Source organism: Hemicordylus capensis, chromosome 6 (assembly GCF_027244095.1).
Source record: "Hemicordylus capensis ecotype Gifberg chromosome 6, rHemCap1.1.pri, whole genome shotgun sequence".
Lineage (NCBI taxonomy): Eukaryota > Metazoa > Chordata > Lepidosauria > Squamata > Cordylidae > Hemicordylus > Hemicordylus capensis.
Window position 1 is genome coordinate 160,544,660 of NC_069662.1, and position 19,428 is coordinate 160,564,087.

Genomic DNA, 19,428 nt, shown 5'->3' on the forward strand with positions numbered 1-19,428 from the left:
GGACTGGTTCAGCACTCCAGAAAAGGAGCGCCAAAGCAATTGTTACACATCCCTAGCAGTAGGAAGCCTGTAACTCTGTGACTGGGATGAGGGAGCATCTTAAGACATTTGTTCCAGGAGGAGCAAGCACTGTCATTAGAAGCTTAGTATCCAGTTTTTTATTTAACATATTAATATACTGCCCCAAACACTAATCCCTGGGTGGTTTACAATTATTTTGGCACTGACTTCCACACAAAGGAATTCAGAAGCAGTCTGCTAACTGAGATAAGTAGTGGAGCAAAATGTGTGCAGAGTAAAATATAGATGGTATTTCTTGACACCAACTGCACCAACATTAGCCAGTTTGGACATACCCTAAATTGGGTCTTGACAAATTTCTTGACACCAATTGCACCAACATTAGCCAATTTGGACATACCCTAAATCGGGTCCTGACAAATTTTCTTTGGATACTATCCAGGATGTCCTGATAAGTTTCACATACATCTGATACAAATGATATGTTATCTTCTAGTGCAGGAAAGTTTTGTTTTATCACAAGGAAGGTTCAACAGAAGATAAGTTGATTGGTATATTTGCTGTTCTCCTGTAATTGGGTTGTTGTTATACTTAAACTGTTTAATTAGTAGTCAGTAAATATTATTTAGTCTTCCTTTCTCTGGTCTGCGATCAAAATAAAGATCAATTCATTTATTCTTTGGATCTAGGATCCAGTCCCAAAATGTTGGAGCCGAACTATGAACTCTACACAAAATTACTAGACTTACTGATGGAGGAGGAGGGTAAATTGTGGAGGAGGAGGTTAAATGGGCTTCTCTTTATCCCCTTAACAAGTGCCAGAACAGCAACAGGGCTGCCTGGAACCAATAAAGATTTTATTAAATGACTCTGCCCCTCAATATCCTAGTCTGCTCTAGGCACCACAGTTAGATTTCTAAGTGCCATGGTCCCCTGGCACCTGGGATTTGTCAAGCCCTGCCCTTAGTAGTGTGACTGGCTTGGATGTTAATCTCTAGCCTATAGTCTATGTAAGGCCAATGGTGTATACTGGGTAGAGTGTCACAGTACAACTGGGAAGACCTGGATTCAAATCTCCACTCCATTCAAATCTCACTAGACTACTTTGGGCCCAACCACTGTTTCTCAGCCTAAGTTGCTTTCTGGGATTCTAGCAAGGAGAGGTGAAGATTCATATATACTGCCCTGGCATTAAGAACATAAAATAAGCCAAATGCCCATTCAATCCAGCATCCTGCCCCATGCAGTCGCTAACCAGGTGCATCTGGGAATCCTTTAAGAAGGATTCTTGGAGGAAGGGAAGGATTAAACTCTAATACATACATAAAATATATGTACAAATGTGTTTTTTTTAAATGGTGTGTCCCCCCCCCCCCCGCTTTTTGGAACGGCTCAATTAGGTATGGGTATCATACCTAACTGAGACAGAGAGACAGCTAAACCACAATAACCATCTTTTTCCTTGTCAGTAAGTATGTAACATGAAAGGGACTTGCCAGATGCCATCAAAAGGCAGGCTGTGTGTCAACCCTGCATTCCTCTTATCACAGTATTAATAATATGCCAGATTCCTTATCAGAGTCTGCAAGCAATCCCAGCTTTACATTCTGCAACAGAATCAGCTTTTTAATCAGCTGGGGATCAAAGAACCACCCCACCCTTGCAAAAGTTAGTAAAAAAAAATAAAAATCAATACAGGGACCTAGTAACTTGATGGTGTGTGAATGTCTGTGTATGCACACACTGTCAAAACAGTTGCTTCACCTGAGGTAAATCTTAGCCCTAATAAAACGTAGCCCTAATATTGCTAATTTTTAAGGTCAGTTTCCAAAGGGTGTTCTATTCGTCCAGTTATTAGGGTTTTCTATAGAGAATTAATCCTCTCTGTGTTGGGTTTTTCATGTTTAATCTTCTCAAGCATCAGAACATTTCATTTTGATACTTTTTTTTTCATATGCAGCATGGGATCTTAAACATACAGGGACGGCCATAAATTGGGTGGCCCATAGAGCCAAACATAAACTTACCAGCTGTGAACGGTGACTCACCGGGAGGCATAGTAAACCTGTTTTTGCAACCTGTCTGAGATTTCAAACAAGGGAGTGTGTGGGCAGGGGAGGGGGCGTACCTGGAAAGCCAAAAGAAATTGATGGCTGGTGATCTTTGGTGGGGAACCAGTTATGCAGGTTCCTGATGTCTAGTATCCTTTGCAGCTGAGTGGGGAAAATCTCTAGGAATAACAGTGGGTGGTGTGAAACTTTAAAGCGGGGGGCTCAAAACACAAACCCTCACTGCTTGGAAAGTCTAGTTCCATTCTGAGTCAGGTTCAGCCCCAATCGAGCTGGGCTTCACTCAAAAGGGGGGTTTGCACCCTACTACCACCACTACCGGACTCTCCCTGACAGCTCCCCACCTTCCCTAAGCCAAAAAATAAAAATAAAAATCCTCACCTTGAAGAAGGGAGAAGGTACAATAGGCAACAGTCTCTTTAGCACAGGCATGGCCATGTCATTTCCTGCCCGAGATCAAGGGGATTTTTATTTCCAGAAGGAAATACCACTTCATGGGTCCTTCCCAGCTATGCTAAGGCCTTGTGGGCTTCTCCTCCTAGGTGGCAGTCAGGTATTTCTGCCACCTCCTTGGCCTTCTCTCTTTCCCGAGACAAGAACTTTCCCCAACTTTCCCTAGAGAAGAACTGGTGGGCAAGAAGAAGGGTGGGACAGATCAGTGGCAGCTCAGTTCTGCCTTCCATGCAGAAGGTCCCTGGCATCTCCAGACAGGGCTGAGAGGGACCCCTGGAGATCTGCTGCAGGTCAGTGGGTGGGCCCAGAGTTTGACTCAGCAGAAGGCAATTTCAGATGTGGTTTAACTCAGGGGTCCTCAAACTTGGGTCCCCAGGTGTTGTTGGATGATGATGACTACTACTAGTATACTACTAGCAGTATACAGTAGTATACTACTAGTAGTATGCTGCTGCTACTACTACTATAGTAGTAGTAGTATGCTGCTACTACTACTGCTGCAACTACTACTAGTAGTAGTAGTAACTTGCACCATCCTTAGCCACAATGGCCTTCTGCCACTGTGGTGAGGGTGATGGGATTTGCAGTCCAACGATATCTGGACATCCAAGTTTGTGAACCCCTGAGGTTAAAAAGGGGCAATTGTTTTAGAAATCTTCCTGAAAGCCTCAAACATTCCTCAACGTTTTTAAGCATTTGACAGAAACACTCAAAAAATCCAAGTGGGATCATTTGGTGTCCAGTCATTTCATTCTGTGTGACAACCCACTCAGCCTGCCCCCGCAATCAAAATATTGGTGGGAAGTAATTTTCTTACACTTATGCCTCATTCAATAAGCACAGGCACAGTCCACCAGAGTTGTGTCTTTTTAAATCCTATTGATTTTCACGGAAGGGTTAAACACGTGGTTCAGTCTGTCTCCCAGGAATCAGTACAGTCACAGTGTAAAGGGATTTAAACCCTTGGCTGAATTGTGTCTACAGCTGCCATCTTCCGTAACTACCCGGTGCCTTTAATCATAACCTAGCATGCAGGAATTAGAATTAGGCAGGTGAACCTTTTAAAAGCATGCTGATAAAGTGACAGGAAAAGTATTAACTGCTTCATTGCTGGGCATCAGGCTGCTGTTAAAAGCAGAAGTGCGGGGTTAGAAAAAACACTGGCAACCTTAGTCATGCCCCAAGTTGCCATTAGGGTGATAGCTGAGGTGTCTGCGGCGGGGGGGGGGGGGGGGGGGCGGGCGGAGGAGGACACACAGAGCTCTGCTTCAGGGTTTTGCACACCCCAGAGTTAGCTGCTGTGTTTAGAAAGGTAATTGCTAAGATGTATTCGAATTTCAGCTGCCATTCAATCTACTGAGGGAAATAATCCATTGCTGATATGATGCCAATGGAGAGCAACAAGCATTACAGCTTAACAGGATGGACTGCTTAGCGATCTGCAAAGGCATCAGTTTTAACTCCTGCCATTCAAGCATTAAATTGAACAGCACGGAAGCCAGTGCTCTCATTAGACCACAGGGAAAAGCCCTTTTGTGGCCAGTGGGGTGCCTTTCTGCGGAACTTGGGGGGCCTTTCTGAGTTGCCCTTTACAAATTAGTTCCTACAAGAATTATGCTTTTTATTTCAAAATTCTCTCTTTACTGTTTAGGTTCCAGCCTTACTCTGGGTGGTATGGTGGCCGGGGCTGTATTTATCTTACACAGGGCTATGGCAAAAAGAGGGTGTTTTTCCTGAAGCATTCACACGCACACACACCCCGCCACAAAAGCATCCCTTCAGATTACAGTGATTTATCGGCAGGGGGCAGAAACTGGGGTGAAAAGGTTGGTAGTGAGGTTCTCTTTCTGGCCTCCAGTCAAAGGTAGGTCCATGTTTCCTAACCTCACTCAGTTTCATGACACCACCATATAACCCAGACTGACTGGCCAGGTGGCATTAGGACACCATCTATTACAGGATCACTGAGGGGAAGAGAAGAAATAACACTGAGTTAGCAGCAGAGTGAGAGGAAACTACTGCTGCTAATAGCAAGAAAAAAGCAAGGGAAAGGTACAGTGAAGGGTGTTTTCAGGAAAAATCAGGCTTTTAATGTATAATTTTCAAGTTTTAACTTTTAGAGTCTTTATCTATATTCTAAATGTTTTGGTTTTTGTGTTTTAGATTGTAAACCGCCCAGAGATTTGTATAAGGAGCAGTACAGAGTTCTGCCAAATAAACAAACAAATATTTTCAGCCCTCAAAAATGTCAGCAGGTGAATATTTGCCATCATCCTAATTATCTAAAGAACTGAGCCACTATTTCCATTTGCTGAGGAATTTGGGGCTTGTGTGTCTCCAACAGCAGTTCTCCGTGGCTCACGGCAAGTTACTTCAGAAATGAAAGAGACTTTTTTGAGTATGGTCTGCACCTACAGGAAAATGAGTAGGGAGTGAGATGCAGGAACCTGAAATAGCAGAATGGATGGCACCTCTTCAGACCGCAGGGTGGGGGTGACAGGTTTGAATGGTCCTCCATATAAACATATATTTAAAAAACCTTCTTCCAAGCAGAAAATTAACACAACAGGGGGGACATTCCATTCTTCACTCTTTGCCTGCTGTCCTGGTTTTCTGTTTACAAGGAGTTTTTCCATACCGGGAACTATGCTATCCACCCCACTCACTGTCTGAAGTGGTACAATCCATTCTACCACCTCATTCTGCACCGTGTGTTAACCTTTGAAATGCATGGCAAAGGTGGGTAGGGTTTAAATGGGGGTGAGGGCAGTTTCAAAATAATCTCCCTGTGCATGAGTCAAACCCTTTAGCATCCTTGAAGCAGCTCTGGAGATCCCAGCCATATTACATAAAGGCAGATTGTTGGCCTAAATGATGAGGAAAATTACTCAGTAGTCCCACTGAAAATAAATCCTTTTCATTTTAATTGGACTACTTAGAATAGTTTTCCTCGTCATGTAGGCCACTGACATCTCTTTTATTCTTTTATTTTGATTCGATATTGTTTTTCTGGGACTGTAAGACAAGTCCACAAAATGACAGGGAAAGAGGCAATGAAGAACAAATTAAAAAATTTTTATTGGTGCATGATACTTTACAGGTAAATAAGACCTGTAAAGTTCCAGATTTCCCAAGAGGGGGAATGGAATTGTGACCAACTCCCTACTTGCTGAACATGCTTTGCAAACTGAAGGTTTCAGGTTAAAATCCCGGCCATCTCTGCTTAAAACGATCTCAGGTAGCAGGTAATAGCAAAGAACTCTCCCCGAGACCCCGATAAGAGCAGACAATCCTGAGCTAGTTGGTGCAATAGTCTGACTCAGTAAACGGCAGCTTCCTATGCTCATAGGAGTCGTGTGGGAGCAGTGACATCTTGGAAGGGGGTGGGCAGTCTGTCCAGGCCTGCATAGGAAGCAACACTGAAGGAAGTTGTGGTCTGGATGTGGTCCATCCCTGTCAGCCCTCCTATCAGGCATGGTGAAGGGGTTGCCTCTGGTGGGAGCAACAGACACTACGGCCCCCACCAGCTTACCAGCCCCTCCCATCCCACAACTTCTCTCCCCACCCCACCCACTGAGGCAGTCTTCATGCAGGAGCTGCCCATCAGCAGCTGACATGACAACAGCTGCTCCATCTCCTCTCACTCTCCTGCTGCTCCTCCTCCCAAGATGGGGCAGAGCAACTGCTTTTCATGCAGACGGCCCCAGGTTCAATCCCTGGCAGCATCTCCAGGTAGGGCTGGGAGAGACTCCTGCCCGCAACCTTGGAGAGCGGCTGCCGGTCAGTGTAGACAAAAATGAACTAGATGGACTAGTGGTCTGACTCAGTCTGAGCAGGTTCCTATCTGGCTGCTACAGGCTTTGAAAGGGCCGTGCTGGGAGAAGTTGTCAACTGGGAGCTCCCAATCCAGCTCTTGAAAACTCTGAATGGGGCCCTGGGCGAGAAGAAAGGGCTGCCAGCGGTTTCTGCTCCTTGCCCCCTTTGAAGTCTGGGTGAGGTAGCATTTGGCACCTTGCCTCAGGCACCCAAAGACCTTGGGGCATCTCTGATGCCTGCATAGCTTCTGACCCATCGCACCAAATGCAGACTCCCGGTATGGATTGTGAGGCACTCGACCACAGCCTCCCCCTGTGCACTCCCAGGCAGGCAGCAACAACCCAAGGTTTAATAAGCCCCTGCCGGCTGCAGTTATAAAACAAAGGGGAAAGGGCAGCATCCAAACACCAGCAAAAAGAAAAGAGGCAGCAGACTCCAAGAAGGTGCCAAACTGTTCTCTGTAACAGTCATCCCCAGATGTTGTTGACTCCAACTCCCATCATCCCCAGCCAAAGGCCATTGTAGCTGGGGATGCTGGGAGCTGTAGTCAACCACACCTGGAAATCCCTGTTACACGGAACACTGATCCCCAGATGTTGTTGGGACTACAGCTCCCAGCATCCTTCAACCATTGTGGAGACCCTGGTCTACATGAATCCACACAAATGTACACTACTCCATCATCAGCTGTTACACAACGGCACTGGTTGATATTGACTGTCAATAAACCAGAATGTTTGCAACTAATAGCAAGTAAGGTGATACCTGTAAAGTGATTGTTTGGTTGACTAATCAAAGGTGATCACCTTACTCCTCTGTAGTGTCTTTTAGGCATCAGTTAACACTCTACATCAAACCGTTAATATTAGCAAACACATGAGGACATTGTCAGAAGTTGACCCCATGGGCCACAACCCTCCGGACAAGTGATTCTGCACATGCCCCATGGAAAGCAATGGAGTTTCAGTGACCCCCACACAGCTTTCATCTGCCTCAAGCATCAGCATGCGCAGGATTACTTCTCGGTGGACTGCACCCATTCTCTGACATCCCCCCACAAATTAGAAGCCCCCCCAAAAGGCATTTTAAAAAAGCAAGCAACACCGAGCATTAGAAATCAGCGAGCACCCCTCGACACTACCCAGATTCTCCTCTGATGACTGGATGCGCTATTCATGTTATTGCTTTTTGTGGCATCTGGACCAGATGTTGGCAATCAGCTACAAGACATATCAAAACACTTTTGTTCCCATTTCTGGGAGAAACAGAGAAAATGGTGGTTACCACTCTGGTTTTTAGCCCCTTGCCTGGTCTCATCTCTTCATATGAGGCTAGTTGTTACTGAACTGTGTCTGCCTGACTTAGGGGAGTGCCTGTATGGAAAAGATAATAGAGTCCAGTGAGCGTATGGGCCTGTTAGCAATAGACAGAGCTCACAGGCCCATGCTAATCTGACAAATGTGTCCTGTTAGCATCCCGCACCCCACAATCCAATCACTCTATCAAAAGGCTCATATTTCAGGAGGTACATGAGGAACTCAGTGGAAGAGCATGCGTTTGGCATGCAGAAGGTCCCAGGTCCAATCCCTGGCAGCCTCTCCAGGTTGCACTCATCCCCTTCCAGCCACTCTACTGAAAGGCTCATATTTCAACAGCAGAGCACCTACTTTCCATGCAGAAGGTCCTAGGCTCAGTCTCCGGCAGCATCTCCAGGTAAGCCTGGGAAGGATTCCTGCCTGAAACTACTTGGAGAGCTGCTGCCAGGCAGGGTGGGCAATACTGAGTTAGCTGGACCAATAGTCTGACTTGGTATATGGCAGCTTTCTGTGTTCCTATAATTTGGGGATGGGGGCTGTAGCTCAGTGGCAGAGCATCTGCTTTGCATTCAGAAAGTCCTAGGTTCAGTCCCAGGCATCCCTAGGTTGGACTGGGAAAGACCCCTGGCTGAAACCCTAGAGAGCTTCCAGTCAATGCAGAAAATATGGAGCTGAATGGACCAAAGATCTGATTGAGCAGATGGTTCAATGTGTTTAATCTTCCCTTCAATGTGTTTAATTTTCCCTTTGGTATGTAAGAACATAAAAACAGCCCTGCGAGATCAGGCCCAAGGCCCATCTAGCCCAGCATCCTCTTTCACACAGTGGCCAACCAGAATGCCACTGGAAAGCCCACAGGCAAGAGGTATGTGCAGGCCCTCTCTCCTGCTGTTGCTCCCCTGCAACTGGTATTTAGAGGCCTCCTGCCTCTGAGGCTGGAGGTGGTTTATCTTATTTAATCAGATAAAATCCACTCATGTGATTATCAAGATGCTTTGGGTTCCCCCTGAACCCAAATATTCATTCAGATCTCTTGGATGGACCTCCACAGTTGCTTTGGCAACCTAAGCATGGGCAAAGGAACCTTCTTGAGAAATCTTGCAGGCCCTAGCAAAACTCTTTGGCTCCCCTGAGATTCCACAGATGCTTTGCCTGCATGGGAGCCCCCAAATTTGCTTGGAAATTCACTGCAGGTGAAGTCTCAGTGGCAGCTCTGAGTTAAGAAGGGAGAGGAGACAGGGAGGGGTTTGACCAGCAGGGGCATAAGGAAGAGAGAGGGGAGAGACTCTGCCAAGCAAAGATGACTCTTTCACCTAGAGCAAAAGTAGAGAATGAGCCCTTTCTCATGACTGCATGAGTGGGCTTGCCAGTGAGTGGTGGGGAAGGCTGCAGAAGCTCGCCTTCCCCACAGATGGTCCTGGTTCCTAGGCAGGTTTGCTACCGAGGTGCTGCCAGGAGCCACTCAGCAGCTGGCGGTTCTCATGGGCAGCCAAGCCCAGGCTTACGGGCCCTAGCCTGGTCTTAGCTGCTCGCGAGAACAGCCTTGATGTTGAGGTTCTCATGAATAAAGGACACGGGAAGCATTTTCAGAGGAATGAAAAATGATTTCAGTCAGGCTAGTGACATCCCACAGGGGTAGGGTCTTGTCTCCAACTCAATTGCCACAGAGCTTCTCCTAAAGAAAGATTTTGAGGTGAATGTGAGGATTGCTGCTCAGCTGAAATCAGCCAACACATTTCAAAGGAAGCCAAAAGTGTTTTATGGGGTGGGGGAGTGCAGACTTGGGTGTCCAATGCACGAGAACTGGCCTCAGCTCCGTTTCTGGAACTAGGCCTGACTCATGATGCTGGAGCAGCCAGTCCCACAAGTGTGCGTGCCCCTGATACCCAGCCTCCACTGCTATGCTGGATCACACAGAACTTGGACTGCTCAAGCAGCTGGCGAGCTCTGGCCTCTGCTTTGTTCAAAATGGAGACAAGATGGGACCTGAAAGTCATAGTGAGTACATAGTGAAACAATGTCAGGTTTTTCCCATGGGGAAACTGGTCCTTGGGGAAATGTACAATATACAAAATCATCATCATCATCATTTCTATGGAATTCTTTGAATTCCATAGAAATCCAAACCAATGAATTCCATAGACATTCACAACAATCCTGAGAAGTCCACTATATCTGAAGTTGGGTTCCCAGATGTTGTTGGACTATGACTGCTATTATACTTTGGCCACTGTGGATGGGGATGACGGGTGACCCACCAAGCTGGGGACCCAAATTTGAGAATCCCTGCACTATATGTTGACAGACTTGCCCAAGACCACCAAATACGCTGCATGGTAGGGTACCCAATTCTATACAGTGGTGGTCGGTGGTGCCGTGCAATCTCAGGACTCATTCTATTGCATGCGTAAGGCCAGGGCTGGAGGAATTTGAGGGAATCTGGAACAGCCTTGATGCAACTAGTAGAATTTCCCAGAGGTCTTTTCTACATCAAGAGTGGGAAGGGGCAATGGTGTAATCTCAATCAATTAAAAATCTGCTCATTTTTTGCCCTTGACTTCAAGGGGAAGGTGCACAACCGGGGTGGTATCTTGTACCAATTTCCTTCTGAAAAATAGGACTGCAGTAACCATAGCATTCATACGTTAAATGCACTGTAAATTCAAATAATGTGTGCTGTTGCTCTGGTGTTTTGTTTCATTTTGAGTGTCGTGGTGTGAACATTTGCCATTTAATGGAGTGAAAAATTCTTCCCATCTCCTAAATGGATGCTGATTTTTTCCCCTCCTCCTTTTTTATTTAAAGCAGTCTTTTTAGACTATTTTTGACCTGTAATTGCCAACATCTGTTCAGGATAATCATCTGCAAGAACTATCATGCACGGGGTTATTTTGCCATCTTCTCTACCTTGCCATGCAGGTCAAATATGTTAAACACTGAGGCTGAATGAGACCTGTCCATAGATACACCAGCAATTTCTTCCATTGATCTGTTTTCAGAGAAACCTCCATTGTCAATTTGAGAGAGAGAGAGAGAAAGATATGAAAGCATCCATAAGTAAGCACCGCCTTGATCCATCATGATACGGACAACAGGAATTTCAAACAGTTTTTACTAAAACATGACAATAAAAGAGAAGGAGCCAGTGAACACAATCCACCCCAAATTTATCCTGCACAAATGCCATTAAAATGAATGGAGTTGCATAAGAGCAGTTATGCAGAGCATATCAATGGGTTTTATGCTAAAAAATGCGCTGGTGGATTGTGCCCACACTTGTTAGGAATCTGCACTGAACAATTAATTTATTGGTTTGTTTCAAATTAAGTCAGCTCCATTTATAACAGTGAAGCAAAATTAGCTGAATCCTTCAAATTCCTTAGGAAAAAAATTCCTTCCTCCTCTCCCTTGCCTTCCATTTGATTTTAGAGAAGTCTGCTATTTGATAAATTGTATTTACAATTTAAACATTTTTTTAAAAAAAAAACCTCCTGATTTTTTTTTCATATGTTCCAATTGACCCCAAGCAATTTTCATGGGAAATATACTGCAAATATTTTCAAAAAAGAACACATTTCATCTTTTATTTCTAAATAACAAAGTTTGAAACACTGGACTTATTCCCAAATTGTATGAAGAAAAAAAAGGTGAAAATAGCACTTGGGATTCTGTGTGCCTTTTGTATGGGTTGAGAAGTTTTGGAGCCTACCAGGGTCCTTGAGGTCCCCAGAACCATGCTGAAAGTGGGGAAAACATATGAAAAAGTATTCTATTGACAGGTCCCATTCCCTACACTCCTCCATTCCTCAAATCAAATACCTATCAAGGTTAAAGCTGTGTTCTACCAACAGCAGTCCAGCTACTGGGAATGGCATGTTAAGTTTTGTGAGTGCAGCCCAAGTGTTTAACCTGATATTGTTTTTTCACCTGAAATGACTGAGATTGTTTTCAGCGCTCGAAGAACTCTGAACGTTCGTAAGGCTGATACACTGCCCAACTCCACAAATTCAGTTATGTATCTGCAAACAAGGGAAAATCACACACAAAAAGAAGACCGTGACAAGAACGCCAGCAAAGTAATGACAGCAGAAGAAGGAGCAAGAGAAAGAGAGGTTGAAAGGGGAGACAGGAAAAAAAAGTTACTTGTAGCTGAGAGCAGATATGCAAGGATCGGGGCACCTTACCTGGAATGACTGAAATGCTTTTTAAAGCTCTCAATACCCTGACAATCCGAAGTGCGAACAAACTGCCTAGTTTTGTAAATTCTCCTACAAACCTGTTGAATTAAACCACAGTTATTTGGAAATATACAACAGAGAACACCGTTGGACACACTTGCGTGAACACTGTGCTGGTTTATCATTCGGGGTGGTGGGTTTTAAATGCCCTTAAGGAAACCCCGTCTGCACAGATTTCCTTACTGAAAATCTCCTGTGCCTTGAACGAGATCCCACAAAATGTTCTTGTGTGCACAGTCAGGTCCTCCAGAGCACGAACCAGGAAAAGATCTGCAGTGGTGGGCGACCGTCATTCAGGGAAGCTTGTCCACTGACAGTGAGATTCTCCTTGATAAAACCCTAAGCTTCCAAGCAACTCTAAAGCTCATCATAACACAGTTTGAAACCCACTGATTTTGTGCAAAGTCATTTTTTTAAAAAAATCAACATTTGATCTTGGGGAAGGGGGCAGTATTGTGGACACAAATGGAAGCCAGATGTCTGGATAGGGCTTTGCAGGCCAAATGAGTAAAGTCTCTTAGAAAAGAAAGCCTGGGGGAAACTGGGAAATTGGCAAGTCCTGGAACACCAAGGACCCAGTGCCCCCTGGTGAAGTTCTGGCCTCTTCCTTAGAACTCCCTCCATCTCCTACGGGTCCCCAGTGTAAGACCTAGTAGGGGTCATTTTTGTATTCGATAAGTTTAATTCTTACACTCTTTTCACCAGGAGCAGAGGTGATGCAAAGTCAGGGATGAATGTATACCCAGCTGCTTCTGGCCTCTCTCCTGTTGGGTCTTTCCAGGAGGAGGAGAAACCACCAAGAAATGCTGTCCTAGGAGTCCAGGAAGATGTGGGGCTCCTACAAGCTAAGAAGGCCTTCAGTCACCATCCTTTTTGCTGGATCAACAGCTCCCACCTGAGCTCATGCATTCTGCTTGCCTTGCGGCTTCACCTGACCCAGGTTTGGGTATGGACTCAAATGCTGAGTGCCCAGGCATTCAGCAGAAATACTAGGGGTGTGCAATTCGGATTTTCGGGTGATTCGGCTCGGACCCGAGCCGAATCACCCCCGTTCTGTTTTGTGCCCGAATCTGGGTCACCCGAATCACCCTTGATTCGGTTCGGATTCGGATTTAATCCGAATCCGAATCCGAATCGATTCAGGGGGGTAAAAAGGGGCCCAGGGGCAAAATTTTGGGGTGGGGTGGTAGTGCGCAATGGGTAGAGTCTACCACCCCAATTTCAGGGGGATTGGGCAAAGTCCTGATTTTTTGTGAATTTTTAAAGTTTTAGTGACTTTGGGGCAGTTCGGGGGCATAGCATGGGATTTGGGCAAAAGGAGTGGGGTGGGGTGGTAGTGCCTAATGGGTGCAGGCTACCACCCCAATTTCAGGGGGATTGGGCAAAGGGCTGATTTTTGGTAAATTTCTGAAAATTTCATGTCTTTGGGGCAGATTGGGGCATATTGGGGCAGAAAGTGGGGGCTGGGGCAGAATAGTGGGGTGGGGTGGTAGTGCCTAATGGGTGGAGGCTACCACCCCAATTTCAGGGGGTTTGCACAAAGGGGTGATTTTTTGAGAATTTTTGAAGTTTTGGTGACTTTGGGGCAGTTTGGGGGCAGAAAGTGGATCTGCCCCAAAATAGTGGGGTGGGGTGGTAGTGCCTAATGGGTGGAGGCTACCACCCCCATTTCAGGGGGATTGGGCAGAGGGCTGATTTTTTGAGAATTTTTGAAGTTTGGGTGTCTTTGGGGCAGATTGGGGGCAGAAAGTGGATCTGCCCCAAAGGAGTGGGGTGGGCTGGTAGATAGTGTCTGATGGCTGGAGGCTACCACCCATCCCCAATTTAAGAGTGATTGGGCAGAGGGGTGAATTATGGTGAATTTATTTGTATGAGGTTTGTCTTCATAAGGTGAAGTGTGCTAAATTGATTACTTCCTCATATTATTCATAGTAAAGGAAAGTGTGAAAAAGTGAAAGTGGGGTCATGAGAGTTGTTTAATTGAAAAAAATCTCATTTGCTATGATAGAATGAGAATTCACACCTCAGAAGTTTTTTCTGAGGTGTGAATTCTCATTCTATCATAGCAAATGAGATTTTTTTCAATTAAACAACTCTCATGACCCCACTTTCACTTTTTCACACTTTCCTTTACTATGAATAATATGAGGAAGTAATCAATTTAGCACACTTCACCTTATGAAGACAAACCTCATACAAATAAATTCACCATAATTCACCCCTCTGCCCAATCACTCTTAAATTGGGGATGGGTGGTAGCCTCCAGCCATCAGACACTATCTACCAGCCCACCCCACTCCTTTGGGGCAGATCCACTTTCTGCCCCCAATCTGCCCCAAAGACACCCAAACTTCAAAAATTCTCAAAAAATCAGCCCTCTGCCCAATCCCCCTGAAATTGGTGTGGTAGCCTCCACCCATGAGGCACTACCACCCCACCCCACTATTTTGGGGCAGATCCACTTTCTGCCCCCAAACTGCCCCAAAGTCACCAAAACTTCAAAAATTCTCAAAAATCACCCCTTTGTCCAAACCCCCTGAAATTGGGGTGGTAGCCTGCACCCATTAGGCACTACCACCCCACCCCACTATTCTGCCCCAGCCCCCACTTTCTGCCCCAATATGCCCCAATCTGCCCCAAAGACATGAAATTTTCAGAAATTTACCAAAAATCAGCCCTTTGCCCAATCCCCCTGAAATTGGGGTGGTAGCCTGCACCCATTAGGCACTACCACCCCACCCCACTCCTTTTGCCCAAATCCCATGCTATGCCCCCAAACTGCCCCAAAGTCACTAAAACTTTAAAAAATCGCCAAAAATCAACCATGAACCGAATCACCCGAATTTTTTGTGCCCAAAATTCGGGTGATTCGGCTCGTGCCCAAAAAAATTCGGGGGGCATCGGGGGTGATTCGGTTCAGCCCCGAATCACCCAAAATTTTTCGTTTCAGGCACAGATCGTTCTGTGCCCGAAATTTTTTGCACATCCCTAAGAAATACCTTGGGGAAGATGGCAAACCCACCCCATGCTGAAGGCCAACCCACAGACTGTGTGTCAGGACCGACTTGGACTCCAATCCAGAGGAGACCCTCTTAGAGGGAGAGAGGATGAGTATGCCCAGCTGAGACCCCTAATGCAGGCTCCATATAGCCAACAGATCCTGAGCAGCCAGACCTTGCTGCCTCTCCTGCAGTTGCCCTCTTGCAAGAGCTTTGGGGACCTGGTGTCCCCAAGCAAGGCTCCCATCCTGGACCCAGAACCCCCTCCATCACTCCAGGAGCAGAAATGAAATAATTCCTGGCATGGTTTCATGTCAGCACGGGAGACGAAGGGTTTACCTAGCTGCTCAAGGCCTCTCTCTCAATGGGCTACTCGCAAGGAGAGAGAGGCCGGACAACTCAGGGAGCTGCTTTGCACAAGGGGCAGTCTGAGCTCCAGTAAGGGGTGGGGTTCCTGGCTCCTACATAACCCCTCCACTTGCGGCCAACCTTTGAGGGTCCAACAGCTGCTTCAATGAGCACTTGCTTCCAAGCTCGCCACCCAGCCAGACCTGGGTACAGACACAAGGGTGCAACCCATCCTCTAGTCAATGGTGTTAGCAGACAAGGGTGGTAACTAGGCTAGTGGGCACTGCTTCAAAATCAGTTTTTAATACCGCTATTAAAAACTTAAAAATATGTTTTAATACACGCAAAGCAACAGAGACACTGAACATCTGTGATGTGTGTGTGTTGTTGTTGTTTTAGTATCAAAGAGGAAAACTCCCCCTTTCATCTTCCAAATTAAACAATGGGGAGATTTCCAAGTCAAAAGGTGGAGCTTCCAACCACCCATTAATTTAGGTGTTTTGACTTCTTATGGGATATTAAGTAGAGATGAAAAGAATATGGGCAAAAAAAAAAAAAGGCAACACATTTGTTTTAACTTGAATGTGCTTTCAGAAATGTCGATTTATATTTGAGTTACCCCCTTCCCAGCATTCTTAATTATGGGTTGTGATTGATTAAATTGTATTAACCAGGCAAAGAGGCATTTTTTCAAGAGGTAGCTCTCTTATATTTAGGAGGGGAAAAGCAACTGTTCCTGTTCAACCCAGTACAGTAGGGATGTGCAAAACATTTCAACTAGAAACAGGCCATTTTGAGTGTTTCAAGCTTGCAACAAAACACCATTTAAATAAAGGGCCTGTTTCAGGCTTGGAACAAAACCACCCCATTTCAATAGAAATGTTTCGAGTTTTCAAGCACTATTTTCAAAGCCTGTTTTCCCCTTGCTGATTGGTTTTCTGGAACTGGCTTCTGATTGGCTTGTGATCTCCCTGCTTTTTGGTTGCCTTTTTATCATACAAATCTAGTGTAGTCATGGGCAACTGGTCCCCCAATGGCTGGGAGGAGGGAAGGGGAAGCCCAAAAGGAGGGAATTTAAAAATGCATTCAAAATGACTGGGAGTCAGAGAGAGCCCTTAGAGTGTGCCTCTCTTGGAGAGGATACATCAGGAGAGGAGAAAGGAAGGTTTGATTTTGTGGTTATCTTTTCTCTGCACTGAGTATAATATGCTGTGCTATTGATGTTATAACTATCTAGTTCTGCTGGTTCTCAGATTAACAAAGTCAGAACTTGGGTGCCTTCTTTCCTTGAACTGTGGTTTGTTTTGCTTGTGAGATTGTGTTGTGGTGAGAAATGGATAGTGTGTGTAAGATTTCTTGGTGATTGCCGTGATGAGCTCCATGTCTGGCCTTGAGACTAACCTGTGCTTCACTCACTGCTTTGGTCTGCTCCAAAATCTGCATTGCAAGTTGTACTCAGTCAAAAAATGTGGCTGAACTTGCTCTATTTGAGCTTATGGCTATGCTTGCTGAAAAAGGTGCAGCTGTGGCAGCTGTTGCAATGTTAGGAAGTAAGGAATCATAATTGTGTGAGAGAGAGCAATTTGTGCCAATAATGGTACTGTAGTGCAAGCACTGTGGATGGCAGTGGATTCTGGGTCAGTGATTCTTTATTGGCCATGTTTGTGCCATTTTTGACTGTGCCTGAAATGTGTGTTCTGTGTTGGGAGGGGCAAATTCCCTTTTACTGTGCGCCTCTGCACTGTTTTTCAAGGCAGGGCTCCAAAATGCATTGCAGATTGCAATGCAAAACTTATGTGTGAACTCCAAGTGCAGTTTGTTCCAGCCGTAGGGAACAGTGGGGAAACTGGAAACACCCACTGTTCCCCATGGGTAGCTCCTAGGGACACCAAAGTGGATTGTGTGGTAGGGCACATCCCTACCGCACAGTGTCTCTCCAGTGGCTGTTACTGGTGTATCTCTTGTGTTTCTTTCCAGCGGCAGAGCCACGATTAGGTCAGTGGATTCAAAGAACCCAGGCTGCCACCAATCACGGGCCACACCTCGCGGCCCCAACTCCCCAGCCCCCACATCTGATATCAGATGTGGGAGGCGTTCTTTCACTTCCAAACGGAGCCGCGCAGCCCCATTTGGGAACAAAGTTGGCCCATGCTGCATTGGCAACATGGGCTGGAGTGACTCTCCCTGCCTTTAAAGGCAGAGAGAGCTGCTCCTGGGCTCACTGCCAGCACAGCGGGGCTGATCTCCCTTCCAAACAGAGCAGTGTGGCCCCATTTGGGAGGGAGATCAGCCTGCACTGTGTTGACAGCGTGGCAGGAACGACTCTCCCTGCTTTTAAAGGGAGACCACGCCCCTGCATCTGACGTTAGACACAGGGGCGAGGCTAGCCGGGCCCCGGCGTTTGATGTCAGACGTGGGGATGGGGCCAGGGGCCGCATCAGCAGCCGAACACAGGCCACTGCCAGCCTCACTCCGCGGCTCTTTTTTCCTGCAAGATTGTGAGTTATCTTCTCTTTCCTTTTGCTGTTTCCTTTTCTGCTTTGGGGACTTTTCTTTGTTGAAGAATGCCAAATACATATTTTTAATAAATTATAATTATTTGGGAAAAAAGGCTAGAAATTATTGAACTGGTTGGTTACAACCTAACGTTACAGCCTTAAAGACCAATAAAAAAGCTTTTACGACTTAATATTTTTTAAAAAATCACCTTCTATTTTCAAATGCAAAAGTTGAAAACTTTCTCCGTTTAAGATTTCAGATTAAAATTCTACAGTGTTGCTGGGTTTTTGGAACGGAATTAATTCCAGCTCTAGAACAAGGACCTGGGAGGAACATTTCCCACTAAGCATTAAGGTGTTGGTGTTGGGAAGAGAGATTCCACTTCTTTTTAGCTTAAAAATGGGGCAAATGCAGTTACCCTGAGGGCTGTAGTGCTGCCCAGGTGAAATATGGACCCAACATGCTTCTGTGTCCTTTGAGACAGAAGTGACAACAAAGGGGGAAATGACAACGGACCACAATGCAATCATGTGGTTTGGAAACTTAATATTTCCATTTTAAAAAATCCTGCTACAAATGCATTTTCTGAAAAGCCCATTGGCTTAACATCACAAATATTCATTTATTCTGAGCTGTATATCCTGTCAGCTAGCCCAAAATATGATGCCCATAGCAGCTACTGACAATTCAAAGTATTTTTTTTTAACCCTAATATAATTAAAATAAATTAAAACCAATTTGGGCTTGACTGTATACGAATATGACAAATATTTATATTCTGCTTTTAAACAAAGATTCCCAATGCAGTTTACATAGATATAAACAAACAAATAAAATGACTCCCTATCCCCAACGGGCTCACAATCTAAAAAAGAAACATAAGACAGCCACCAGCAACAGTCACTGGAGGAATGCTGTGTGCTAGGGGTGGATAGGGCCGGTTGCTCTCCCCCTGCTCAGGAAAGAGAATCACCACTTTAAAAGGGTGCCTCTTTGTTCAGTTAGCAGAGAGCACAATCAGAGACCCTCTTAAGATATGTCACAGCTTATTCCCACCCCCCAAATACAAAAGCTACACAATGAAATAAAAGAGCAAAACCAGGTAACCTTAATTTAACACTACAGGACCTAAATTAGCAGAACAAACCTTGGAAGATTGTGTTATCACCAATTACTGCTGTTGTGAATTGTCCCTGTACTTATCTTCTATTCAACATGTCAGCTTTTCATAGAAATATCACAGACTGTACTTCCTGCATTTCATAACCTTTTGAACCTACGATTGACAACGATTTTTTCTTCCATATCCACATATTTGCTAATGGAAAAGACACTTCATTTACTTTTCAACTTTCAACTTTTAAATTTGGTTTTTATTGGGTCTACCTTTTGGTTAATACCTATTAATTTTATATATTTATCTTGTTTTATCTCCTTTACTAATTTTGTGAGCTGCCCCGAGCAGTATTTCACTAGAGGAGCAGGGTGTACGTATACATATTTAAATGAAATGAAATGAAAAATAAAAATACACGCCAGAATAAATCTCTTAGTTGTGACCATGTCACAAGAAACTTTGTTGCAATAGACCAGAGATAGGCAACCCTGGCTCTCCAGCTGTTGTTGAACTACAACTCCCATCATGCCATGCCACAATACATTGTGACAG

General features: G+C 45.2%; 1 protein-coding gene across 13 annotated transcripts in view; it reads right to left on the reverse strand.

Moving 5' to 3' along the window:
* LOC128329198 (sodium channel protein type 5 subunit alpha-like) overlaps nucleotides 1-19,428 on the reverse strand; it is a 371,320-nt gene that overhangs the window by 214,995 nt on the left and 136,897 nt on the right. For 12 of the 13 annotated variants that reach the window (XM_053259890.1, XM_053259889.1, XM_053259895.1 and 9 more), the window contains one exon: nucleotides 11,603-11,694. In XM_053259890.1, coding sequence (XP_053115865.1) covers nucleotides 11,603-11,694 — 92 coding nt within the window. Of the gene's footprint in view, nucleotides 1-11,602; nucleotides 11,695-11,859; nucleotides 11,952-19,428 lie in introns of all 13 variants that reach the window. The other variant, XM_053259891.1, reaches the window with a different exon arrangement.